A 23,668-nucleotide genomic window follows, 5' to 3' on the forward strand; every position below is an offset into this window, starting at 1 on the left:
CACGTAAAAAATGTGTTGGCAAATGCGATGGTAGTTTGTTGCGAAGTTCCGCCGGGCTATTCTGGTGTGCGGTCATGCGGTGTACGTACAGCATGTGTTGGTGATCTCGCTAGAAGAGATGAAAACCCTCAAATGGAGGTTTGTAGAGGTGTGGACACCAAAAACAGGGACACATAAGCACCGGCGAGAACGGTCGGTATGTATCAAGGGCAGATGGGCCATGTGTGTACTCACGTGTGAGTTTGTGTACGCGTGTGCGCATGTGCGCGCCCCTGCGTCTTTGTACTGGCTAATCTAGGCGTCAGCAGCTTTTTGAGGCTTTTGTGCTGACAATAATCACACAGCGCTCGTCTTTTCAATTCATCAGCAACAACAAGGAGGGATCACATGTCCTGATGGAGAATGCAAGTGAGAGAGGAACACGCAGTTAAAGTGGCCATCATGTTGCCTGGTTACTGCCTGCTTCAATGCTAAATGCCTCAAAATACAACACGCGATAATTTACTGTCCTGTTGCAGTGTGATGGAGGACTAAACAAGAGATCCAATATGTAGCAAGCTTTAATTAGAATAATTAGCTTCAGAATAATATTAACAGCAGTCATCATCATAAATAAAGCAGTATCAGAATGGTCAGAAATGTCATAACATCTAAAAATACAGCAGTGTCCTCCCCCTGGTTAAAAGGGTTACATATGACCCTTTCAGCTTCTTGACTCAAGGATTTGGTTGTTTTTTTTATTTTTTCGTCTGAGGACACCATGAGACGGGGAACTTTAGTTTTACATTTGTGCAAATTGTTATTTATCACTGAAGCAGGTTTCCATCATTCCCATTAGGTAGAAGAAGTAATTGTTTCAAATCCTGGAAGCAGCAGAAACAGGAATGATTGTTGTGGTGGATGATCATCTTTGAGTTCAGTAAACAATTCATTACAACAAGCGATGCACTCAGGTCTTTTGATTTATGTACATATCATCAGATATGTTCCTGTTGAAAAAATAACATTAACTAAATTAAGCTGCAAACACCCACACACTCACACTCACAAAATTCAATAAGCTTTCAAATATTAAAACAGTAAAATCTGAAGGTTGAATGCAACATACTTTCAAAACAAAAACCCATCAAGTCTTGCTACACTGAACGAGACAAACAGAGTGTAAACCTAGAAAGGGGAATCAATGGTTTTGTGGGAATGCTACGGAGCATTACTGATCAGGAAGTGTGTGTTGGCGTGCACGTGATAGTGTGTAAGCTTGTACAAACATACAGAAACATCACTTTTTTTTTCCCTCATTAATGTCCATAACATTTAAAAACATCCACATCTACAATAAAAAATGTTTTATTTATTTTATATATATATATATATATATATATATATATATATATATATATATATATATATATATATATATATATATATATATATATATATATATATATATATATATATATATAATTTTCTTGTTTCCATTTGCTGTCTGTAGGATGGAGCACATGCATGGACAGCCCAGGACGAAGAGCATCTTTCAGTGCAACTCACATTTTTACTTCAGACCAGCAAAAAGAAGGCTGTCTTTGTCCATGACAAATTTCTTCTCTGCCTCTGAGGATCCGTCATGAACTTCATCGAACAACCCCTTCAAACATCATGTTTAGTTTCACGTTTGTCTCGGCCGTTCGGGGTCACTGGCCAGGCTTCCTGTCTCCTCCTTGTTAGTCATGCAGCAGTTCCTGGAGGCAGTTTGGCGACTTGAAGGTCTCTGGGACTTCACTGTCCAGCTTGCAGATTACCTTGTAGATCGCTTTTTTCCATGATGGATCAGCATCTTTGCCGGCCACTATGGCATTGAAGAACTCACGAAGAGTCACCTGGGCGACTTCAAGGAATCGGTCAGGCACCTGTAAGATGAAAAAAGTCAGTCCAGGTGAAACACCAAACACGTTTTCCGTTTTGTATCTGCTCCCATCTGCAGTTTTGATATTGAGGAAACACTTCTTGTGTGACTGTGCTCATGTGTGTGTGTGTTTTTTTAAAGCAACTTGCAGAGTTCCACTTGTCCTTTTCACACGATTCCCATAAGTGTTTGTGTTCCTAACAAGCAGAAGAATACATACACTTACACGGCATTTTTTTCTTTTTTTCCCCCTCTGCCCTCCTCCCGGGGGCAAGAACATCCAAAGACACTAAACAATCTGACAAGCTTGCTCTCTCTTTCCTCTACCTGTTTGTGAGCCATTTTGAATGCAGCTACACACACATCGTACACATGCTGACTCCTCCAGACAAGGTGCATGATCCTAGACAGTCCAGAAAAGTGTGTAACCCCGTCACACGTGGCAGGACGCGCCAAGGTTAGACGCCACCAGAATGGATGGATCGCCCTCACCGCACACACATACGCACACTAAATGATTCCCCAGACTGTTGTTCACTATATCCACCCTGTCTCTCTTTTTAGCAGGCCTCTTGAGACCACAGTTGTTTCAGCGTGGCCCTCTGCCACTGTCCCGCCATAAAAAGCAGACACAAATTCACCCAAATACTATGTCAGATGAATTCTGTGCTTGGACAATAACGGCACCTGAGCAAATTATCAGTGCGCGCAACAAGCAGGCCATTGGGGGGTCTGACCGGAAAAAAAAAAGATACTGATTGTTTCAGGTGGGTGTGCTAATACAGATAATAAGGGGTACTTCATGCACTGATGCTTTTATCCTGCCTTCGCTCTCATCGAGCGACGCCAGTGATGCTTTCATGCTCATCTCTTGCTGAGGGAAAACCACATTAAACTAGTGATGCTTTTTACTGCAAGTACATGCCGAGGTATGTTACCTCTGACATGCTGTCGACTGACAATTGAGATCCACTTTGCTACTTGTCATTATTGTTCTATCACCATGTGGCTGTGTTTCTGGAAGGATTTACTTGTGAGAACCGTTTTGAGTTTTCTACCGACTTCGCGAGGGCATTTTGGAGAAGTAAAGACATTGAGGCCGGTCCTCACTTGTTCAGTCCTCTTCTGAGAATCGAGACTTGTTTTTTGAGCATAGATTTGTGTTGGGTTAGTGTTGAGGGTTAGGCAACCATTTCTGATGGTTAAGGTTATGAGCTAGGAAATGCATGATGTCAATGTACGTATGTGTACGTGTGCAGCTGTGTGTGTGTGTGTCAATCTCTCTGCCAAGAGACAAGCATCTGTTTCCTTTTTCCTCTTTTTCAGCATCCCCGCTATCAAGCCTGGCTTTTGTCACATTCTCCTATTTCCAAAAATATTGTTCACTTGCTTTGAAATGTCCCAATTAACTTTTTTTCAGACATCCACACTAGACACGCTTGCATATGTTAAGGATGTTCAACGCCGTTTCCAAAATTCTTCCTGTTTCAAAGATAATAATTCTCAAGATAGATTGATCATTATAAATCATGATTTCCTAAGAATATACTGCCTGTAAAATATTGTCTTCTTTTTCATCACAAGAGTCACTGTTGTTCCGAACTATTTATCAGAATGGTTCTATTCCCATCATGGCAATTTCCTTAAGATAGATCTTTTTTTGTACACAACAAAATTGTTCCACCCATTTTGGAGGGGAATGTAAAACTACAGATTTCGGCATACATAGTCAGGGTTTAAAGACATGTTCTAACACTGTACCATTTACTGTGTGAAGTGATAGTTGATATTATTCTATATAATGTAGAATAACCTTATATTAACTCCCTTTGTGTTGTCAAAGGTGAGGTCATTTAAAACCTGTATGGATCCCCCTGGTGTGAAAATGACAGTCATGACAGGAAAACAAACAAACAAACTTTCTTTTTATTGCGTTGTGGAATGGACACCTGAATCGGGTATCTTTGATTAACCAGACTGTGACCACAAAGGAAAATGTCAGTTACATGTACCTGGGCATAGGTAATGAGTAAGCGTTTTTGAGGAGACTTTGATATAAGCATGTGACCGAAAAAAACGGAAAACTGAAACCCTACGTGCCTGAGTCAAAAAAGTCCTCATTTCCCTCATCAAACTGCTTTGCCTGTAGGCGACCGTGGAGCATCTTTGCGACAGACCCACTTCACAGAGACAAAAATAGACTACAGTTCCCTTTGCCATGCATGTTTGGTATTGGTTGTCGGTGGAATGTACAAAGTTGTATGTTTTGGGGGATGTACCATCAGATAAATGGTTAATAAATCACTAGTCTCAGCATCACACAAGGACAGTGGTAAAGTTGCTCTTTGTTCTTAGAGGAAGGGTCTGCATTCTGAGATTGCTTATGTGTGTGTCACCAAAGAGGACAATAGCCTTGGTCATCTGACCAAGAGGCTGCAGACCACTCGTATCACATGACAGCGGCTCAAGGCCACGGCTTTGTTAGCCGGCCCATTGTCAAAGCTGAGGAGACAGCTGTGGAGGGGAATCACTGTGTACACACACACACACCCGCACACGCACACACACCAAGCCCACACACCAACACATAAACCGTCCCCTCGTGACTCCGCATGGCTCAGTGACAAAGACGATGCCTTCTTCTTCTTCGTCCCAACTGGAAGACACTTGCACATGCGCGCACACACATGCACGCATTTTCCAAGCGCATCGCTATATTTATAGTGACAGAAACTGGCAGGTGGCTTTGTCTACAGCTACAGTAGGTCTGCTTTCTGTTCATTGGCACCATCGGGATATCTGCTTTGGTCCATTAGTAACTTGGATCAAAAAGTTTGTAACAATGGTTGCCTTCTTTAAGAGATGAAAAACAAACGCAAAAAAGCTGATGTTTTATAACCCCTGGTCACCAGTACAGATTCATTTAGAGCTGTGGGCATTAAAGAAGAAGAAGATAAAAAAAAAAAAAATCCGCTATTAGAATGGGCTGCGGCAAGTTGAGCAGGGCTTCTCAGCATGGGAAAGAATAGGAAGCAAGAAGAATGAATGGATGAATAAGACGAGAGGAGAGATGAAAGAATCAAGTAACAGAGAAAGGCATGAGAAGTGGAGCCCTTCATGTGACACAGTGCTTATGAAATCGGATAGTCCTGAAATGTGAGCCCCCCCCCCCCAAAGCCACCACAAAAGTGTGTATGTGTCTCATTTGAAGTCAAAGGGCAGAATTTGTCACCGCACCTACACTTCAAGGGGTCTTTTTCAGATCATCACAAACAAATAACTGTCTGAATGTATTGACCGTGTGTATATCTGTGCGTGTTTTGCCACAAATAAACATTCCTCAAATTGTAGAAATTTTTTGCGACAAGCATGTAAACACAAGTGGGCATGTATTTTTGTACTTTAAAGTTCAGTGTATCGTGTTGCTGATGCGTAATGCAACGTGCCCCCCCCCGACTCGCATACATTGGCTCATTGTGCAAATATTTCAAAACTTTTAAACTCACAAAAGCCTTGTGCAAGTTAAGGATGTCATGCCCAGTGCTGCTGGCAGACTTAATGGAGACTCGTCGGTCTGTTCCCAAAAGAAAGTAAAAAAACAAAAAGGAAGCATTTTTCTTCCTCTTGGCAGTGGCTAGAAGCTGACACCTTCCCCTGAGTGTCCTGGCAAAGAAAATCCCTCTGTCTCTTTTTTGTTTTTTGAAGATGAAACTATTCCCCATTACCTTTCCCTTTCTCCCGCCGCCCCCTCCTCATGCTCCTCATGCCTCCCTCATTAGCTGTCGGCCGAGCTGTAATTAGGACAAAATACTTCCAGAGAAGCGGTGGTGGGCGACAGTTGGGGGAGGGGGTGAGATGGGGAGAGGGTTGGCCGATGGGGGTGGTTGTGTACAGAGGGGATGCGGCAGGAGAGTGTGGCGTAATAATAAATAAATAAATAAAAGTTTTAAAAAAAAGTCTGTGAGGAATATGAGGGAATTAACGTAGTTGCAATAAGTATGCCAACATACGCTAAAACAGAATGAAATATCATCGGCAGGTCATTATTTACGTTAAATGCTGACCGCAAGCAAATGATGTTAAAAGTTAGAAATCGAACTGCTGGGATGCTAACAAGATGTTCAAGTAATCCTAACCAGGCAGAGGATAGGTGCGATGAGGAGCAAGCTGCTAAAGATGAACCAGGTTGATAACCGATGAGGAGGACAGAGTCAGAAGGACAATGGAAGGAGGGGAGTGGGGGGGGGGGGGGGGGGGGGGGGGTGGAGGGCTGACGAGGGACAAATCAAGGTGGAACCGTGATGCTAAATTTGGCTAAAAGGAGAAGACTCCTGTGCGCGGCGGAGACTTGCTGAATCGGCCGCGGTTCCGGTTTCACGCCTCCAAGCTTGACAAAGAGAAAGAGTCCCTGGCCAGTAATGTTCCCTCAGGGCAGACAAAGAAAGGAGGCAGGTGAAGGTGGATGCAAACGCCGTCAAACTAAGGCAGAGAAATTTGGAACATTTTATGCACAACCTCCTCAATGTCTTTTGGGTCGTTGTGGAATTTGGAAGTTGTCTGCGTCAGTTGCAGCTTTATTTAAATGATGAGGTCTAACGGCTGAACTCACCGGTTTCTAAAAAGAGGCTCTTCAAAATAGACCCCTAAGTACCTGAGCCAAGATAATCCATCGACTAAAAATAAGAATCCTAAACAAACTCAGACTTAAATGCTTTTCATATGGCTCAAGTCACCTAACTCTAGTTATCCAAAATATTAACAGGAAAGTATTTTAAGTTTAAAAAAAAGAAAAGTGTTTTGTGCTTCTGCTCGATTAGTTTGATCACATTTGAGTGATGGAAATGCATCATTTTTAATTAATTACTGGAAAGTCATTGACGTTCTTTTTCATTTATACGGTTGTTGCTGGTGTTTATGCTGAAAAAGATGAATACATATACACATTTTTTTTATTTTATCTTTTATTTTTTCTACCTGCTCATACAGATCATACAGTTAACGGTAAATAGCTAACTACTACTTTTGTTCTTGTCCTATAAGCTAAAGTAGGACTATGTTTGAGATTTTAGAGAACTATAAAGTGATGTAAGAAGTTCTATGTATTTTCGGAGTTCATTTGTATGTTCTTTTTTTTTTTTTATTTGCGTTAGTGCCTTTGGAACAAATGCACTGAAAAGTACAAGGTCGTCCTTTGACGGGGCTCCGGTACATTGCATGTTTCACAGATTCTGTTACAGAAGCTTATATTAAAGGCAGAGTGTATCATAATACTTGTCATTTTATGTCCCGAAGTCACACCATTGTAAAGATAACGTTGAGAAAGTGTTGGAACGTGAACAACAGATTTTGTTATGAAGCAATCGCTGGATTAAGAAGTAATTTATGAGGTATTTTCATTTATGGTAAATGTGTCTTGTGCAGTGAAAAGTTGAATGTGACAAATGACCTAGAAAAGGAATGCACCCCGTAAAAGAACAGAAATGTGGAAAATGAAGAATTTTGTTTACATATGGTGTGCGCAATAAAACAAGCTCAAAGCAGTGCACGTCACATCCTTATTTACACCTGCTTTCTACCTGCTAATACAGTTAACATAATTGTCACTGTGTTTCAACTCGCTGGACCCATAACGTGCATATTTCTAATGGACGTCTAAATGCTGCTGATGTAGTGTCAGAGTTTAAAGGCCCTCAGGTCCCCTTAGACTAATATTGGGAGGAGAGAAGTGAGGGGGAGAATGTGACTTGTGCAAATCGCTTTGACAAGGACACCCATGCCTTGAGCGGCGTCCTCTTTCGCCTCGTGGAACACACACAAACACACACATAAACACACGCACACACTGCAACGTCCACACCTCAGCAGAAAATCGGGAGGTGACTGTTGCGCTCTGAACAGCTGACTTGGAGGGCATTTGCTGAAGCCAATTTGTGTAAAACATTTTTCACCTGAGCTTCTTTGGGCTTTTCAGACTGGAAGTCAAAATCATATGAGTCTTGCTCTTGATTAGAATCATCGCTCAGTGTTGAGTTGTATTGTAGCCTTTGAAATGTAAAGAATCTTGAAGGTTCCTATTTAGTTCCCCAAGATATTTTATTGGGGGCAGTTACAAAATTAGCTTGCATTTTCAAGTTCATCCATTTTTTTAGATCTCAGGAAATAACCAAAATGTTGCAAAATGTCCCAATGAAATGAGCAATATGGCCTCACACCCCTCTCATTTGCTATGACTTGTCTGAACGAACCGGCTTTAGCTCGAGCTCTGTGTGTGTATTTTTTAAAACGGGATTGTATAATTTTAGCTAGCATTTATAATTTAATCAAAAAGTAGGCCGATTTGCTGGATGTGCCATGCGGGATATTTTTCGAAGACTGTCTTTATATCCATCCATTTTCTACACGGTATCTTCAATTAGGGTTGCGCGCACGCATGCTGGCCATTTAGCAAGCATACCTTGCCCTGCAAACGCGGAACGCTGAGTTGCTTTCGTTGGCGGACACAGGCCAGAGCGTTTGGCTCTGATGATCGACGGCCATCCACGATCTTCTCGGTAAGAAAACAGCGTCATGGCTGTATTCAGGCGATACAATGTTGCCGGCTGTTACCGGCTGGCCAGTTAACTGTGCTAATTACTTAACTGCAGATGCATCCAACAGGTGAACAAGCTGGCTGGCTGTGCATAAGCATATTGGTAGCAAAATGCTTACTGTTTTTGATGACAACTTACCATGGCAAACCAAGCTTTGAAACATTACAATGTTTGCCCACTTTAGAAGCTGGGTTTACAAAGAGACTCTTTTATTATCCCATCTGAAATAATTCCAACAGAAGCTCTCTGGTCACCTGTTTACATGTGAGGTAATCATTTCTAATCCAACTTTTACAATCAGATCCACATTGAGAGCAATCACATGATCTGTAAGGATGGAGTTTATCTATATACCACGGGGGTTACCAGTGATAAAAAAAAACAAAAAAACAAACTTACAAGTACTTTAAAAGTGACTCTTTGTTAGGGTTCTCAAGTTGTTTTTTGTGTGTTTGATTGTGATTGTACTATTCAATAAATAGTTTTAAAAAATACACTGGTGGCTGTTACTTCGTCTTTTCCACTTCACCCAACAATGGTGTGCCTGAAGATTGCTCGGAACAAAAACTTTGGCTCACAACATAAAAAAAAAATTAAAAAATCAAGCCAGTGACTGCTTGCAACACAAACAAATGTTCGAGCTCTCTTAAGCCAAGTTACCACTGTATGAAATGAAAACGACCTTTTTTCTTAAAACAAACAAACAAACAAACAAAAAAAACTAAACAAAACATTGTGCCAGCCGTATGTTCCTTCACCTACCTCAAAGTCATTGGCTTTGTTGTAGTGCATGTTGAGTGCCCGGAAGAGTTCGGCGTCGCGGCCCACTGACAGCTCCTCGACGGCAGTCACGCCCTCATTGATGGCCTGCCGGGCATACTTCTCCATCTGGATGTAGTAGAACTCTCGAAAATTGCTGAACCACTTGATCAGCTGCGAGGTGATGCAGCGGTTGAACTGCAAACGCACAGGAGTCAGAAAAGTCCAACCAAAGTCATTCGATGCTCAGAGGGAGCGAAAGCAACAACGGGTGTGTGTGCGTGTGTATGTCGCAAAAAAATATGCAGGCGCTTCGTAAAACACATCATGTTGCAAAAACATTTGGATGAACGCACTACAATCATAAGATCAGATTGAGAATGCTACCTTGATTTTACAAGCTCGATTCATCTTAAACTTGTAACTCAAGTTACACGTACTATAGCAGTCAAAGGTTTAAGGGGAGTGTCTAATTCAGTGTAATTCAAACAAACCTGAATTGTTGATTAATACTGAGGATGATCGTCAAAACAGGATTTACGTAAACTATAATTGAGAAGCACTGGTTTACAGTAACTGTTAATATATACATGGGTTTTTGATATTCATTGATCCACAGTACATGGAGACAAGCAGCAAGTCATTAGAACTGTGTAACTTAAAAGAGCGAAGCCAAAAAAAAAAAAAAAAAGGGGTGGGGGCTACTGAAGGCTTGTTATAGGACAAAGTGTTCAGTTGCGGCACTTGTGAATAAAAGCACTTTTGTAGTCAAGCATTTGAGCCACATGAATTGCTAAACATTAATATGTGCCACCTCCCCCACTACAATTCAGATCATCCCAATCGCTACTTTACGTAGGAGACAAGAGGTGACAAATCGCTGAGCATGAGGCATGCCACTTTGTATTTACAACCAAAAGAGGAAAAAGGAGCAGCATCAGAAAAACGTGTCAAGTGTTGCTCGCATCCCTAACCGCCTCAGCCGTTCCACATGCCCTTCCCGCAACCATGACAGAAAGCAAAATTTAAGAACTGCATGCGCTGCAGCTTGGCACATTTTGGGCTAAGACAATTTGAACATGCACAATCAACATAAATAGTTCCTAGAACTTTGTTGTTATTTTATTTGTATTTTGTTGCTGTGGTATTGACAGCGATTGGCTCTGCCATGGTCCAAAGTCCAAGTATGTGCAGTAACTGCTTGTGATGCAAAATTATCTTTGGATAAACATGTAATTGCTTCACTATTTGCTTTCAAAAGTTGAACGTAATGTGAACATGCTCATGAGACTAACACGGTCACTACTCTATAACCTAGATATTTACCCGTGTGCCTAGGTCAGACGAAGTGTGCGGACATGCGCCCTTTTTGTAATGTGCAGATTCTCCAATTGGTTTAGGACTTTCACTGCAGCACTTTCATGAAATGTGCCTTCCCTGTCAAAATTGACACACCATGTATTCTCCCAGACTTAATAATACACTGTAGTCATGAGCACAATACTCTATTAAATAAATGAAGTGTTTTTTTCCATGTAATAAACACAGAATGCAAGTACACACTGCTTTAAAATAGCATTTTAGAGAAGCCGTGCACGGCAATGTAACATCCAGAGCCACATTTCACAACCTAAGTGTGACATGTTTTCAAGATTGATCTCTTTTCATTGGACTAAATAATTGTGTTCACATGTAGTGTAGTCTACTTAATGCCAGCAAGATCATTTATAGTATCAATTGTTATAAAATCAATTGTTACAAAATCAATTGTTATAAAATCAGTAAAATGACAATCCTGGCTACTTAAGGTTTAGTTTCCCAATAAAATTGATTGACAAAACATTTTGTCACCTTGAGTGTTTTAATAATCGATAATAGAGCTGCTGCTGGGTCACATCTTAATCTAGCCAAATTGACCCTGTAACGCCAATTATCAGGAAGGAAAAGTGGAGGGAAGGACGCCAATTGATTCCCCATAATATGATGCCAGCCAACCTCTCAAGCAACGGAGTCCAGAGCGACGGGGTGGACCGTAAGCACACTCATCATCCTCTTTTACAGAAAACTTGGGAGATGAGGAGTGAGCGTCAAATTAATCCACATCCCCTTTCACCTTAACAATGCCTTAATTGCTCTCGCTTAGTCTCTCAAGACGGGACGACGACAACCTTGAAGTCTTCACGCTCATATGTGAGTGTCTCCTCGGAAGGAGAGGGCTATTAGCACTGCCGATGTGCGTGTGTGTGTGTGTGTGTGTGTGTGTGTGTGTGTGTGTGTGTGTGTGTGTGTGTGTGTGCGTGTGTGTGTGTGTGTTTGTGCACGTGTGGGGATACAGTACTTTATATGAGACTAAAAGAGTCGTGCTCTACAACCCACTTTCGCAGCATGCCCGGCCGTCATTCTACAAAAGGGCCTCATCTTTAAGAACTGCTTTCCCAGAGACAAGTCCATTCAAGTCTAATTAGTGTGAGCCATTCAGGGTCCTAATTCCCTTACAGTGAGTCTGCCTGATCCTTTGCACACATGCTACTTATTGTTCCCTCAGAGGGAGGGGCGGAACAGCAACGAAAGCGTGAGTGAGACACTGACCCGGATTTTGAATATATGATAATAATGAGGGCAATGAATGCAATGGGACAATGAAACAACACAATAAAGTAAAAGGACAGCCTGTCTCATCACAAATAGGATTAGCTGAGGTTCATTTTATATTAAGCAAAATAATATCCTCCCATAGATACATTATCTGTGCCAGATTAACGTGGATTATCTGTCAATCAAAAACAAATTTATTAATGAATCATCATTTGCATAAAATGCTAATATATAGGCAGACGATTTTCTTGAACGAAGATGAGGCTAAATTTGTTTATGTGTTTGTTTATTTATTAGTCCTTGTAGTTTTTTTGTTTTTTTAGTCATTGAAATTCAATCTGTCCCCCTTTCCATCCCAACATGGATGATTACTTTAGTCGTATATATATATATATATATATATATATATATATATATATATATATATATATATATATATATATATATATACATATATATATATATATATATATATATATATACATATATATATATATATATATATATATATATATATACACATATATATATATATATATATATACATATATATATATATATATATATATATATATATATATATATATATATATATATATATATATATATATATATATATATATATATATATGAATTATATCTGTTGTAAATGTTTTTGTAATGTATGTTTGCATATGTGTATATGTGTGTGTATAGTTAATGGGCCATCAGTCTCAATCGAACACACATGTGCAGCAGGTGATCTTAGCAACCCAGTGTTTGCCTAGCAACGCCATGTCCCGGCGACCCTTGTTACCATGGCAGCCAACGAGGATGTGGCACTGCCTGGAGGAAGTGGTCACAGCAGATATGAGCCACAGGGCAGCTGGTGTGTGCGTGTTTGCGTGTATGTGTGTGAATATACGCACACACACACGCACACACACTGATTTGAATGCCATGTCCTGGATCCACGAAGCGGCCGTATGCTCTTTTGCAACAAAACACATCACAGTCTGTAAACATAACACAATCGACGGCTTTGTTTTAAAGCTACCGTTGTTGTAATTTGTTTATGCGCCCCTCCCCTGTACGCTCCCGCTGTCATTTTCTCAGAACTATCCACCCCCACACTCACCTTCCATCTGTGGTTCTGTCAGTTGAACTACACTTTTGCTAATACACATCATCTTATCGTCAGTTTTGCATGATTTGATGTTTCATGTCGGCCTTCAGAATAAATGCCCTGCTTTTAATTTCACACGCGAAAGTGAAAGTCTTGTGTGCGTTTTGAGAGACAAGACGAGATGGAGTTGAATGTTAAGGTGAAGAAGGATAAAACGGTTTGGTTAAAAAGAGATAGGCATTAACCCCCACCATCACCACATACACCCACCATTGCCCCCTACCCAGTGTCCGCTGCAGGCCGATTAGGGCCAGAAACTCTAATTGTGCTCCAAAGAGAGTGACAGACTGGAACACCCATCTGCGGCACGCATGCGTTCACGCAAATGCTCAAAGCATAAAATGAATAAAGCGAAAAAAAGACACATCCACACACACAAAGGCTCCAAAATGCTGGATGGATAATTTAGCACCATGTACCCGCACACCTGACCTCCTCTTCAGCTAAGACTGAGTGCAACAAAACGCATGTGATTTGAACGCAGAATATAGACATGTGAGAAGCAGGAAAGCATGGGTGCTCACCTTGACATCAGAGAAGAAGATTTTGAGCATGTTTGAGGATGGATAGCGGGTGTAGAAGAACATGAGCTTGGCCTTTTTCAGGTGGTTGGGAGACAATCCCTCCTGGATCTGGAGAGGAATGTTAAGGTACTAACACGTTAGTAGGATACGCCGTACAGCATGTATTATATAAAACAAACGCACAGCTCTTGGAAAGAAAGAGAGACCATGGCAAAATCAAACAAGAAATTAAGAAGAAGAATTCACAGTCTTAAAGACGTTTACAAGGTATGTTCATTTCTTTTCATCTTGATGCAAATGTCTTCATATTGACTAAACATTTGAAAGAGGCTTTTATTCGGAAAAATCACTGTAATCTATATTATTTTTACTATTACAGGTACTCAAATTATTTGGTCCCAAACAAGAAAAATGAAATGATTCGCGACCATACTGAGTAGAAGCAGATATAGAAAATGGATGGATGATTTAGTTAATGAAGATGGATCTCCTGCAGGAAAAACTGCTCTTCTTTAATAACATGTTGCTTTGGATGCTGCATCACCATACCACAGAAAATGTACATTTAAGTAAAATGGGTATTGTTTTTTCAAATTTCATGTAACGGTATTTTATTGTGAGAAATAAACATTTTAAACAGTGTGACACATAAACCATCAAATTCCGTTTGAATTACACACCAAATATTTTAAGAAGTAAAAATATTGAATGGTACTGCAAATTTTTAGCTTCTACTAAAAATGTTATACATAACCCTCATCTTGCAATTCCACAGGTGCTCCCAATGTATGTTCCATCTACTCTGCTACCATCGTGCTGAAAGCAGAAGAATAAAAATCATAGAGACCTTGGTTGGATGATCCGTGTGTGCTTGTTTGTGCATATGTGTAATACATGCATGTGTGCAACGACAGCTGTGCCCCACCACTCTGCCATTTTGCCACCACATTAACAGCCCCATAATCTATCAGTGAAGATGAGGCAATCAATGCAACCCCCTGCAAGGTCAATTAGTGTGCACTCACACACACACGCACACAAAAACCCCAGGGGCCCGATACGACTGCAAAAAAGGAGAAAGCGGAAAGTTAAGTATGAAGAAAGAAGAGAAAGCAGACATTGGACTTTTTAGTCCTATATTTCACTTAACTTCTACTGGTCAGCTATGTGGTCAGCTTTCTGTTGTCGCCACTAATAAGTCATAACACTTTGTAAGTTTGGGGGTGACTCCCGCTCACTCATCCATCTTTCATTCGGCCGCGGATATGCCCTTTAAAATGAAGCAAGACGATTACCTGTTTAACATTAATGCCAACCTGTCACTGTGGGGTGGGCAGCACCGTGGATAATTCATCTGGTTCATGTAACAGCTTACAACTTTGACCAATAACGCGATGGCGTGTCGAACTGTGTGTGCATGCGGGTGTGTGTGTGTACGTGTGTTTAGGTAACAGTGAGCCGGTTAATAAACAAAGCAAGTAGTGATGCTCCTTCCTGCTCTTCATTGTCTCTTTATCATGTGTGTTGATCCCGATGTGTGTGTTTTGTGAAGGACTCACCGCATCAGCTGTAACCTGACCTTGCAGCCAGGTGTGAGCATGCTTGTGTGCGGGGCTAGCTTAGAGGGAAAGAGGTGGGAGGGGGCCAAATTCATAAATGGATTGAGTACATCTGCTCCGCTCCGCACAAAGGATTACCGATACAGAGATCTGAGTGCTTGTTTTTGTACTTGTGGACTGCTTGCTCCGAATAATCACTCGGACCTAAAACCATGAGCCCTTGTGCAATTTTATCTATTTACCGAAGAAGAAAGCGAAAAATTTGTGCCGAATTGGCATTTATTTCCATCTTTGATCTTACTTTTTTTGCATGGTGTCTTCTGTGCCATTTTCAGATGTGTCTGAGCTTGTCTTGTTTAAAGTGTTTGTTGAATCCTTAGAAAGCTGAGTTCATGGTCAATGACAATCTTTGAAAAAAAGGATAATTGCTTTTCCTTGAATTCATTTAAATCATTGTCAAGCTCGCCTAAAAAATAGGATCAAGAGGTCCGACAAATACTCATTTTTTAATCATCCAAATTAGCTTTGAAGCAACACGTACATCAAATCATTGTGACTGCAAGGAATTGCTTTTTGTAAGGTTCAAAGTCTTCCATCCTCCCGACTTTGTTCTTCAAACCGCGTGGCTCGTCCCTGTTTGCGTGTGTGTCACAGCGACTGTGAGAAGCCTTCTCCATATGAAAGGTTAGGAAAGAAAAGATGAACGGCTACCTGCAAACACCTGTCCACAGGCACACTCCCAGAAAGGGCGAACATGCATGTGTATGTGCGCACAAGTGAAAGGAGTGAGTGCACACACAGCTGCTGAGCAACCGAGCGCAAAGGCCAACGAATCAAAGTGCGGCCAGGAGGGACTTAAGAAGGAAGACGGCGTTTTAAACGTGGGCGCCTTTTGAAAACTGGCATCAATGAGGTAGAGCATCTTTTCCTCTCTTTGAAACGCGATTAGCTTTGAGCTGCTGTATACAAGATGTTGACCCAAAGTTCCCCCCCACCCACTTGCTTTGAGCGTTCGTGTACAAAGTCTGTGTGATGAAAGCGAGCAAACGGCCCGGTGCGCACGAGTGAGAGTGAGCCGCACCGACTTAAAAGAAGTTGAGGGCGCAGCGCGGCGTGCGACCTGTTTAATCTTCCCCGCTCTTGCTAGACCCGGCCTACCTCATTTCATCCTCCCCTCTCGGCACGGAAAGGAGAGGGACGCCAATTAGCGAGGACTAATTGATATTAAAGACTTTGTGCCAGCGCTGTCGGCAGCCGCTACCCCAAGACACCTCAGACGAAGGTTCACGATCTCAAAAAGGATACGGTGCTGCTTGAGTACGGCGAGATGTCGGCCATATCTGCCAGTTCGCTGCATTCGGACTTGATGAGAGACAGGGACAAACCTTCAGGCCCGTGTTGACTCGGAGAGCTCTGCCTGTGGTGGTGGTGACCAAGCTGGCCTCCTCCCAGTGTGGCCATTTTGGTTCTTAGGCTTACAGTTTCACGGGTCATGTCCATGGAATCTGGGGAAGAGTGGATGTGTTGGTGGTCCTTGGGCCCCGGGGCGTAACCCGTCCCCCCACCGTGCGATCCCAGAGGGCCGTGAAAGGGGTAGCCCATGAGCGGGAGAGGGAACGGGTGGCGAAAAGACGGAGGGCTGAAGCCGAGAGTGGCTGTCAGAGGCGAGGGGTGGAGGGATGGGTGGTGAGGAGGTGGTGGAGGAGGAGGAGGAGGTAGAGACGGGTTGCCGTTCTCTTCACCTTGGCCGCTGCCCGCGGCACTCTTGCGCACCACTAGCGGCAGCGCCTCCGTTTGATCGTTGGGTGTCGGCACCCCGTTCAGCCTGCCATTCAGACCGTTGAATGAGTCCAGTGGGCTCGGGACTATTATGTCTCCGAAGCAGTGGAGTCTTTGATTGGAGGAGTGGTAGTTGGAGCTGGGGCTGCCATCGTTGTGAAGATTGAGGGCAAAGGCTCCGCTGCCAAAGCGTGGGTCAGGGGTGAGAGAAGGGAGCGACCCAAAGGGCAGGGGGCCAGAAGAGGATGAGTTGGAAGAAGTGGAAGGGGCGGCTGGCATGCTGTGGCAACCGTGATGGTGGCTAACGGCCTGCTTGGGCGACGAGAAGCCCTTAACGACCGTGTCAACAACCTGCGAGACGGCGCAATTCAGCTCCTGCTTCAGTGTCTCCGCTAACTGCCTTCCGCCGTGCCTCTTCATCATCCTCTCCCCATTCCTATCCTCATCCTCCTCCTCAGTCCTCCCCACCACATCCTCCTCCATCTCGCGATCCATTAAGGCTTGCTGCCGCAGTAGGGCTCGGGCCCGGTCCAAGAACAGGCCCGGGTCCAGCTCTGACAGGTCCTCGTGACGCCTCCGCCCTCGGTCCCTATGCCTCTCCTCTAGGCCATCCGAGCGGATACTGTCCTCAGACAGGTTACCGTCCTCATCCCCTCTCGCCGCCTCGCCCCCCTCGCGGTTCTCGTCCTCCTCCTCTGTCTCTGAGTCGTAAATCTGGTAGAATTTCTCCTGGAGTTGGCGCAGTTGCTTCTGAAAAGGAAAGTGGAGGGAACATTGAGTTTAGTGTTTTGTAAGTCTGAGGGACCAGTAATGTTCTGGACCTGCACAATATGCGGAGAGCCTTCAAAGAAATCGATTGGCGTGATATAAACGACGTTGACTTGCTTAAATTTTTAGTCCAAGGTGCACGATTGGTGAGCAGTAGTGACAAAAGGTTTTACAAATACTTAATTACTTTACTGAAGTAGAGATTTCAGGTATCTGAACTTAACTTGATCCTTTAATTTTCCCTTGTTTTAATTTCACTCCTTACATTTGTCAACAAATATCTCTTCTTTCTGCTCAATTTGTCACAGTTGACTCGTTACCATTTCAACCTCAACAGATGGATCCCATAAATTAAAAAAAATTAAAAACAAATAACCATTAATAAAGGGATGTCAGTTTAACACTGGAGGGGTTTTGATTTATTTCTAAATTGAGATCATTGTAAAAATGTATTGACGGCGGTGGCATCATTTGGAGAAAAACTAGAGTGTATTATCTACGGCCTTATTATACAGTTGACAAAATAGGGAAACTATTGTTTGCTGAGATACGTTTGGCCATGGTGCAAATATATCAAATCAGCATCTGTTCTTTGTTGCTTTTATTGAAGTACAGGAGCTGAATCAGTACTTTTGGTTTCAGCACAAGTATTTATACACCTACATAACAACGGAGCACGAGTACGTCTGCCATATCCGTTGGGGACCCACCTGCATGTCTTCCAGTTGCAATTTAAGTTGTCGCCTCTCTTCCAGCCGCTGTTCCTGCCTCGAACACACCAGCTGGGCGAAGCTGTGCTGCTGCTGAGGCAAGCGCTGCTTCCTCTTGTTTTCCCGGTACACCTCGCCAGCACTGACCGCTCCAGCCCGTGAAGCAGGAGAGCTGAGGAGGGAAGAGGCGCAGTCGCCTCGTCTGCGGCCGTGGCTATTGTTGTCACCCCTGTGCTCGTTAGCGTTCTCACGGTTGCTTTCCTGGCCTGCGCTGGGCCGGACCAGCGGCGAGTGACTCATGCCGCGGATGATGTTTTCCACCCGAGCCCGCTTCGCCCGAAGGTGCTCATCCGACAGCCTCTCTAAGTCAAATGTGGAGTGGGAAAAAGGCTGAGCGTGGGAGCTGAGGTTGGAAGGAGGTAGCGGTCGCCCGAATGACGGCGGGGCCGAAGACAGAGGGCCGGGCGAAAGGCAGGTGGACGGGCTGTCCCGATCTTGAGAGGAGGAATTGCTGCAGGCATCCTCAGCCTGGGTCTCCGAGCCGCCACTGGACAGAGCTCCACTGCCCTGAAAAAGACGCAAACCATATGTAAGAACTGATTGACTGATATGTTCATTGGACGGCATTGTATGACAGTAAAGTCACTGTGCCCTCCAATTACAAACGCCCGAAACGTCTAAATCATTGGCGATGAAAGTGACCGTACCTCAAAGTCAAAATCTAACTATCGTGGCCAAATAGCTCTTTTCAGTCCTTGGTGTCATGTACTGTTTATTGATCAATTCTGCTACTGTATTATCATTTGGGTCAAAGTTAACCCAAATTCCATCAAAAAGAGGCTTATCTCACATTTGGGGTCGAACAAGCCCCCAAATTGGCTCAAATGATTATTTCACAAAACAATCCAATAGTTTGGGGTATGTACATATGTTATCGTTTGACCCAATTTTGGGGGTTTGAATTAATAAACCCCAGATTTGGACCAGTCCTTTTTTGACCCAACTTGAGTTGTTGTTTAATTGAAAAATGAAATGTAAATGAAATTATTAACTTCACTTGAAAATAAACAATTACCTGGAAGCCTGAATCACTCCCTCCATTCTTCTCCATATTGTTCTTTAGAAGCTGTGAGATAATAGTTGCACCTGTGAAAGGCATCATGGCATCCTCGAATGAGTTGGCTCTCTTCAGTAACTTCCTCAGAACGTTGGATTTCTCCCCATCTCCGCTGTTACCACTGTGGCCTCGACCAATGAGTGAACAATCGGCGTCCTGTTCAGGGCTATGGGATTGGTTCATGTTGTCGAGTAGGATACCCGTGACACTGCCCACGGTCCGTTTCACACCGATGTCCACTCGTCGGCGCTTGGTCTGTCTGGTTAGGAGCGCGACACTGTCATGATCAGGCATCACGCAGGGTAGCTACGCTGAGCATAACCAGAGGTCCTCTCAAAGGCAAAGAAACTGTGTGGAGGGACACAAACACAGTTGACAAGTTATCTATGTGTTTTCTATGCCACATAGATTTGGTAACAAGTGACAGTAGCTTAAAATTCGAGTGTACGCACTGAACTGGTCACAAGCCATTAGCAGGGCACAGAAAAACAACCATTGACAAACATACATTTTTACAGTTTTCTATTATCACAGCATGTGTGTTTTTGATAGTGAGAGGAACCCAGATTGCCTAGAAAAACAAACACAGGCAAGGCAAGCCCAGAGCCCATGTCCTGACTTACAGGATTATGAGGCGGACAGCTAACCATATAACCGCAAGTCCCACTTTGCTACAGTTAATTGCACTTTATTTAGTTTTAAAATAAGTGTTTATTTAAAATACAGGACAGGTTAGAAAAAAACCCTAACCCTTACCCTTTAGACATGTTGAAATATTGTTTTCAAACTTTTGACATATCAAAATTCTCTCTCTCTCTCTCTCTCTCTCTCTCTCTCTTTCTCTCTCTCTCTCTCTCTAATACTGTATATATATATATATATATATATATATATATATATATATATATATATATATATATATATATATATATATATATATATATATATATATATATATATATATATATGTATATATATATATGTACATCCTTTTGGCCTGAAATAATTTTCTAACCACACACACAGGCACACCGTACCAGTCATACATTTGGAAACACGCTCAAATGTACATGGCCTGGTACATAAGAGTAGGCCAAGCAATTAACGCTATGAATTCTTGTGACAAAGCATCATCCGCATCATAAAGCTGACTAAATAAATACCAAGATATGCAAAGCTTTTATCCGGGCAAAAATCTAAAACATGTTTTGGTTTGATAAAATGTTTAACAGTAAATTATTCTTTACACGTCAGTGCGTATTCGGTTTGACTTCCGAAGTATTTTCAATAGAAAGAAAAATAAATAAATATAATTAATGAATTTGAAGACGGGGGTTACAAGCTAATTTGACGTATAAGGAAACATCCTACAAGGGATAGCAAAATCGCTTAAACCCGCTTCAGTGAGCTCTTTTGCCCAACTGCAATCACGCTTCTCCAGAAGTGAGAAACTTTCATAGAACTTTATTTTCAATTAAGCAAGTGCGCGTTTCTGTGAGACTTGTGTTCGACATTCAAGCAAGCTCACAAGCTGGTTAAATCTTTAACTCACATTCTCGCACGCACGCTGGTTCACAGGCGCGCGCGCGCACACACACACGCACACGCGATGGGCCGATGTCTTGTTGCACTCTGCCTTCATTTAGACAACACAAAAGGTTGTTAAACGCATTCACCTATAGCAACCTGATTTGTACTGCTTTGAAAGCATACTGCATGTGGAACTAAAAAGTGCGTCTGTCCATTTGTGACCTCGGTGACTCGCAGTAATGTCGAATTGGGCAACGTTTTCAAAAGTTGAGATAAAAATGATATTTTACGTTCATGCAAAGTAAGGAAAACGTTCTCAAATAGGCCAGAGGTTTGAGTTTGCTGCTATGTTTAATTTGGGAGTTTTCCCTTATTCATCAAAACAATTTTCAAAAGCTTTAAAATGACACCAAAGGTTTAAAATGACATCCACAAAAGTCACCACGCATCTACTTGTCATTCCATTTCAAATTTACAAGCAAACTTTGTGTTTGAATCCACGCACAGGAGTCCTACAGCTACTCAGTCAGAGCTGATGACATACACTAGCAGAAATGTTTGGAAAAAAAAATCCGCGAAGTTAGTCACACAAATATAAACCACGAAACTCTCAACCGGACACTATATAAATATCAACACTTCCATTAACAAACTGAGCCAATATCCGTATATCACGCTTTTATATAGGCAGCGCAAGTTTATACTCACTTGGTTGTCCGCGGAGTTCGTTCAAGCCAGAAAGAGAGACCCACGAGACGGATCCTAGTCGCCCGGCGTGGCGAAGCTGTGACAAGTTTTCGAGCTCTCGGGAGGTGAGTGCATGCGTGCAATAGTGGACCAGGGAAGACGTGCGTGAAAGGGACAGCGTGAAGGAGAGGCAGACAGAGAGAGAGAGAGAGAGAGAGAGAGAGAGAGAGAGAGAGAGAGAGAGAGAGAGAGAGAGAGAGAGAGAGAGAGAGAGAGAGAGAGAGAGAGAGAGAGACCTTGGCTCTTCGGATTGATGACCAACGTTGGGGGCAGCGTGTGCGCATCGGCCGGTCCGCCGCTTCGCACCCTGGAGTATTCTGAGAAACACTTAAGTAAAGTTGGCAAGATATTGGCAGATTCGGACTTTCGCGATCAATACCTCTCAGACAAAACGTCGTCGAAACACCAAAGTCGCCTTTATACCTCCTTCATAACACGGACTACCGGCTACAATGTCAAAAAAAGACATTTGTAAAATATTTAAACCGTTTCTTTCGGTGAAAAGACGCAATTGATCTCTATGAGCAGCAGAGGCTGGGTGAGCGCGCAAGAGACCGTCTGCAAATTACTAGATGAGGAGGGGGAAAAAACAATAACGCCACAATTTGTGATTATGAATTCAACGAACACATCAAAGACATTAACATAATCATATTGGGACAGTGCTTTTGGATAAAAAAAAAGCGTTTGTTTAATTTTGGACAATGTTTGTACTTAAAAATCATTAATAAACTGAATATTCATCTATAGCTCCAATATGGTTTAATATAAGGAGTCAAACATCACTGGGCACATTCATGACATTTTCATGATCACACTAGAACACTCGTTTTTTAAATAAATTATTTTGATAAATTTTGGGGATTTATTTTAAATGCTTGTTAATCATTTATACCCTCAAATGAATCAGTGGCTCCCCTTTTTGAGTTGGGGTAAACCCTCCTAAATCACTACACCATCAACGAAGTACTCCCAATTATCCAACAACTGCTGGTTTTCTAATAAATTCCTTTGCCTAATTTTAAGAATTTTTTTAAATGCATATTGACCATAATTTACCAATATATTGATCAATAGCTCTGCTGTTGGTTGAGTTAGAGACTCCAAAATCACCACACAAATCAGTGACATCCCTCCCCTTATGCTACATCCTCTGGTTTTCAAAAAAAACCCTCTGCCTAATTTTAAGGATTTTATTTATGATTATTGATCAATATTTAACCATATATTGATCAATAGCTCTGCTGTTGGTTGTGTTAGGGACTCCAAAATCACCACACACATCAGTGGCATCCCTCCCCTTAGGCTACATTTACTGATTTTGAAATAAAGCCCTCTTCCTATTTTTAAGAATTTTTTTTAAGTTTATTGATCAATATGTATCAATATAGTGATCAATAGCTCTGCTGTTGGTTGGGTTATGGACTCCAAAATGACCACACACATCAGTGGCATCCCTACCCTTAGGCTACATTCTCTGGTTTTCAAATAAATCTCTTTGCATAATTTTAAGAAATATTTTATCATTATTGATCAATATTTACCCATAAATTGATCAATAGCTCTGCTGTTGGTTGGGTTAGAGACTCCAAAATCAACACACACATCAGTGGCATCCCTACCCTTATGCTACATTCTCTGGTTTTCAAATAATTCCCTCTGCCTTTTTTTAAAGAATATTTTATCATTATTAATCAATATTTACACATATATTGATCAATAGCTCGGCTGTTGGTTGGGTTAGGGACTACAAAATCACCACACACATCAGTGGCATCCCTCCCATTAGGCTACATTCTCTGGTTTTCAAATAAATCTCTTTGCCTAATTTTAAGGAATATTTTATCATTATTGATCAATATTTACCCATAAATTGATCAATAACTCGGCTGTTGATTGATTTAGGGACTCCAAAATCACCA

At 42.1% G+C, this 23,668-nt stretch overlaps 1 protein-coding gene across 1 annotated transcript; it reads right to left on the reverse strand.

Annotated features, from left to right (window-relative positions):
- Positions 1 to 1,474: 1,474 nt before the first annotated feature.
- Positions 1,475 to 21,870, reverse strand: LOC148427055 (prospero homeobox protein 1-like). The gene is made up of 7 exons (XM_088401822.1): positions 21,708 to 21,870; positions 19,428 to 19,817; positions 18,353 to 18,919; positions 16,401 to 17,624; positions 13,537 to 13,644; positions 9,256 to 9,450; positions 1,475 to 1,907 (listed from the first exon to the last, which is right to left on the reverse strand). Exons 2-7 carry the CDS (start codon positions 19,761 to 19,763, stop codon positions 1,722 to 1,724), a joined length of 2,616 nt encoding a protein of 871 aa, XP_088257948.1. The 5' UTR covers positions 19,764 to 19,817; positions 21,708 to 21,870; the 3' UTR covers positions 1,475 to 1,721.
- Between the last annotated feature and the right edge of the window lie 1,798 nt (positions 21,871 to 23,668).

The sequence above is a fragment of the Hippichthys cyanospilos genome, chromosome 2, assembly GCF_059441005.1.
Source record: "Hippichthys cyanospilos isolate Australia breed blue-spotted pipefish chromosome 2, RoL_Hcya_1.0, whole genome shotgun sequence".
In the NCBI taxonomy this organism is placed as follows: Eukaryota; Metazoa; Chordata; class Actinopteri; order Syngnathiformes; family Syngnathidae; genus Hippichthys; species Hippichthys cyanospilos.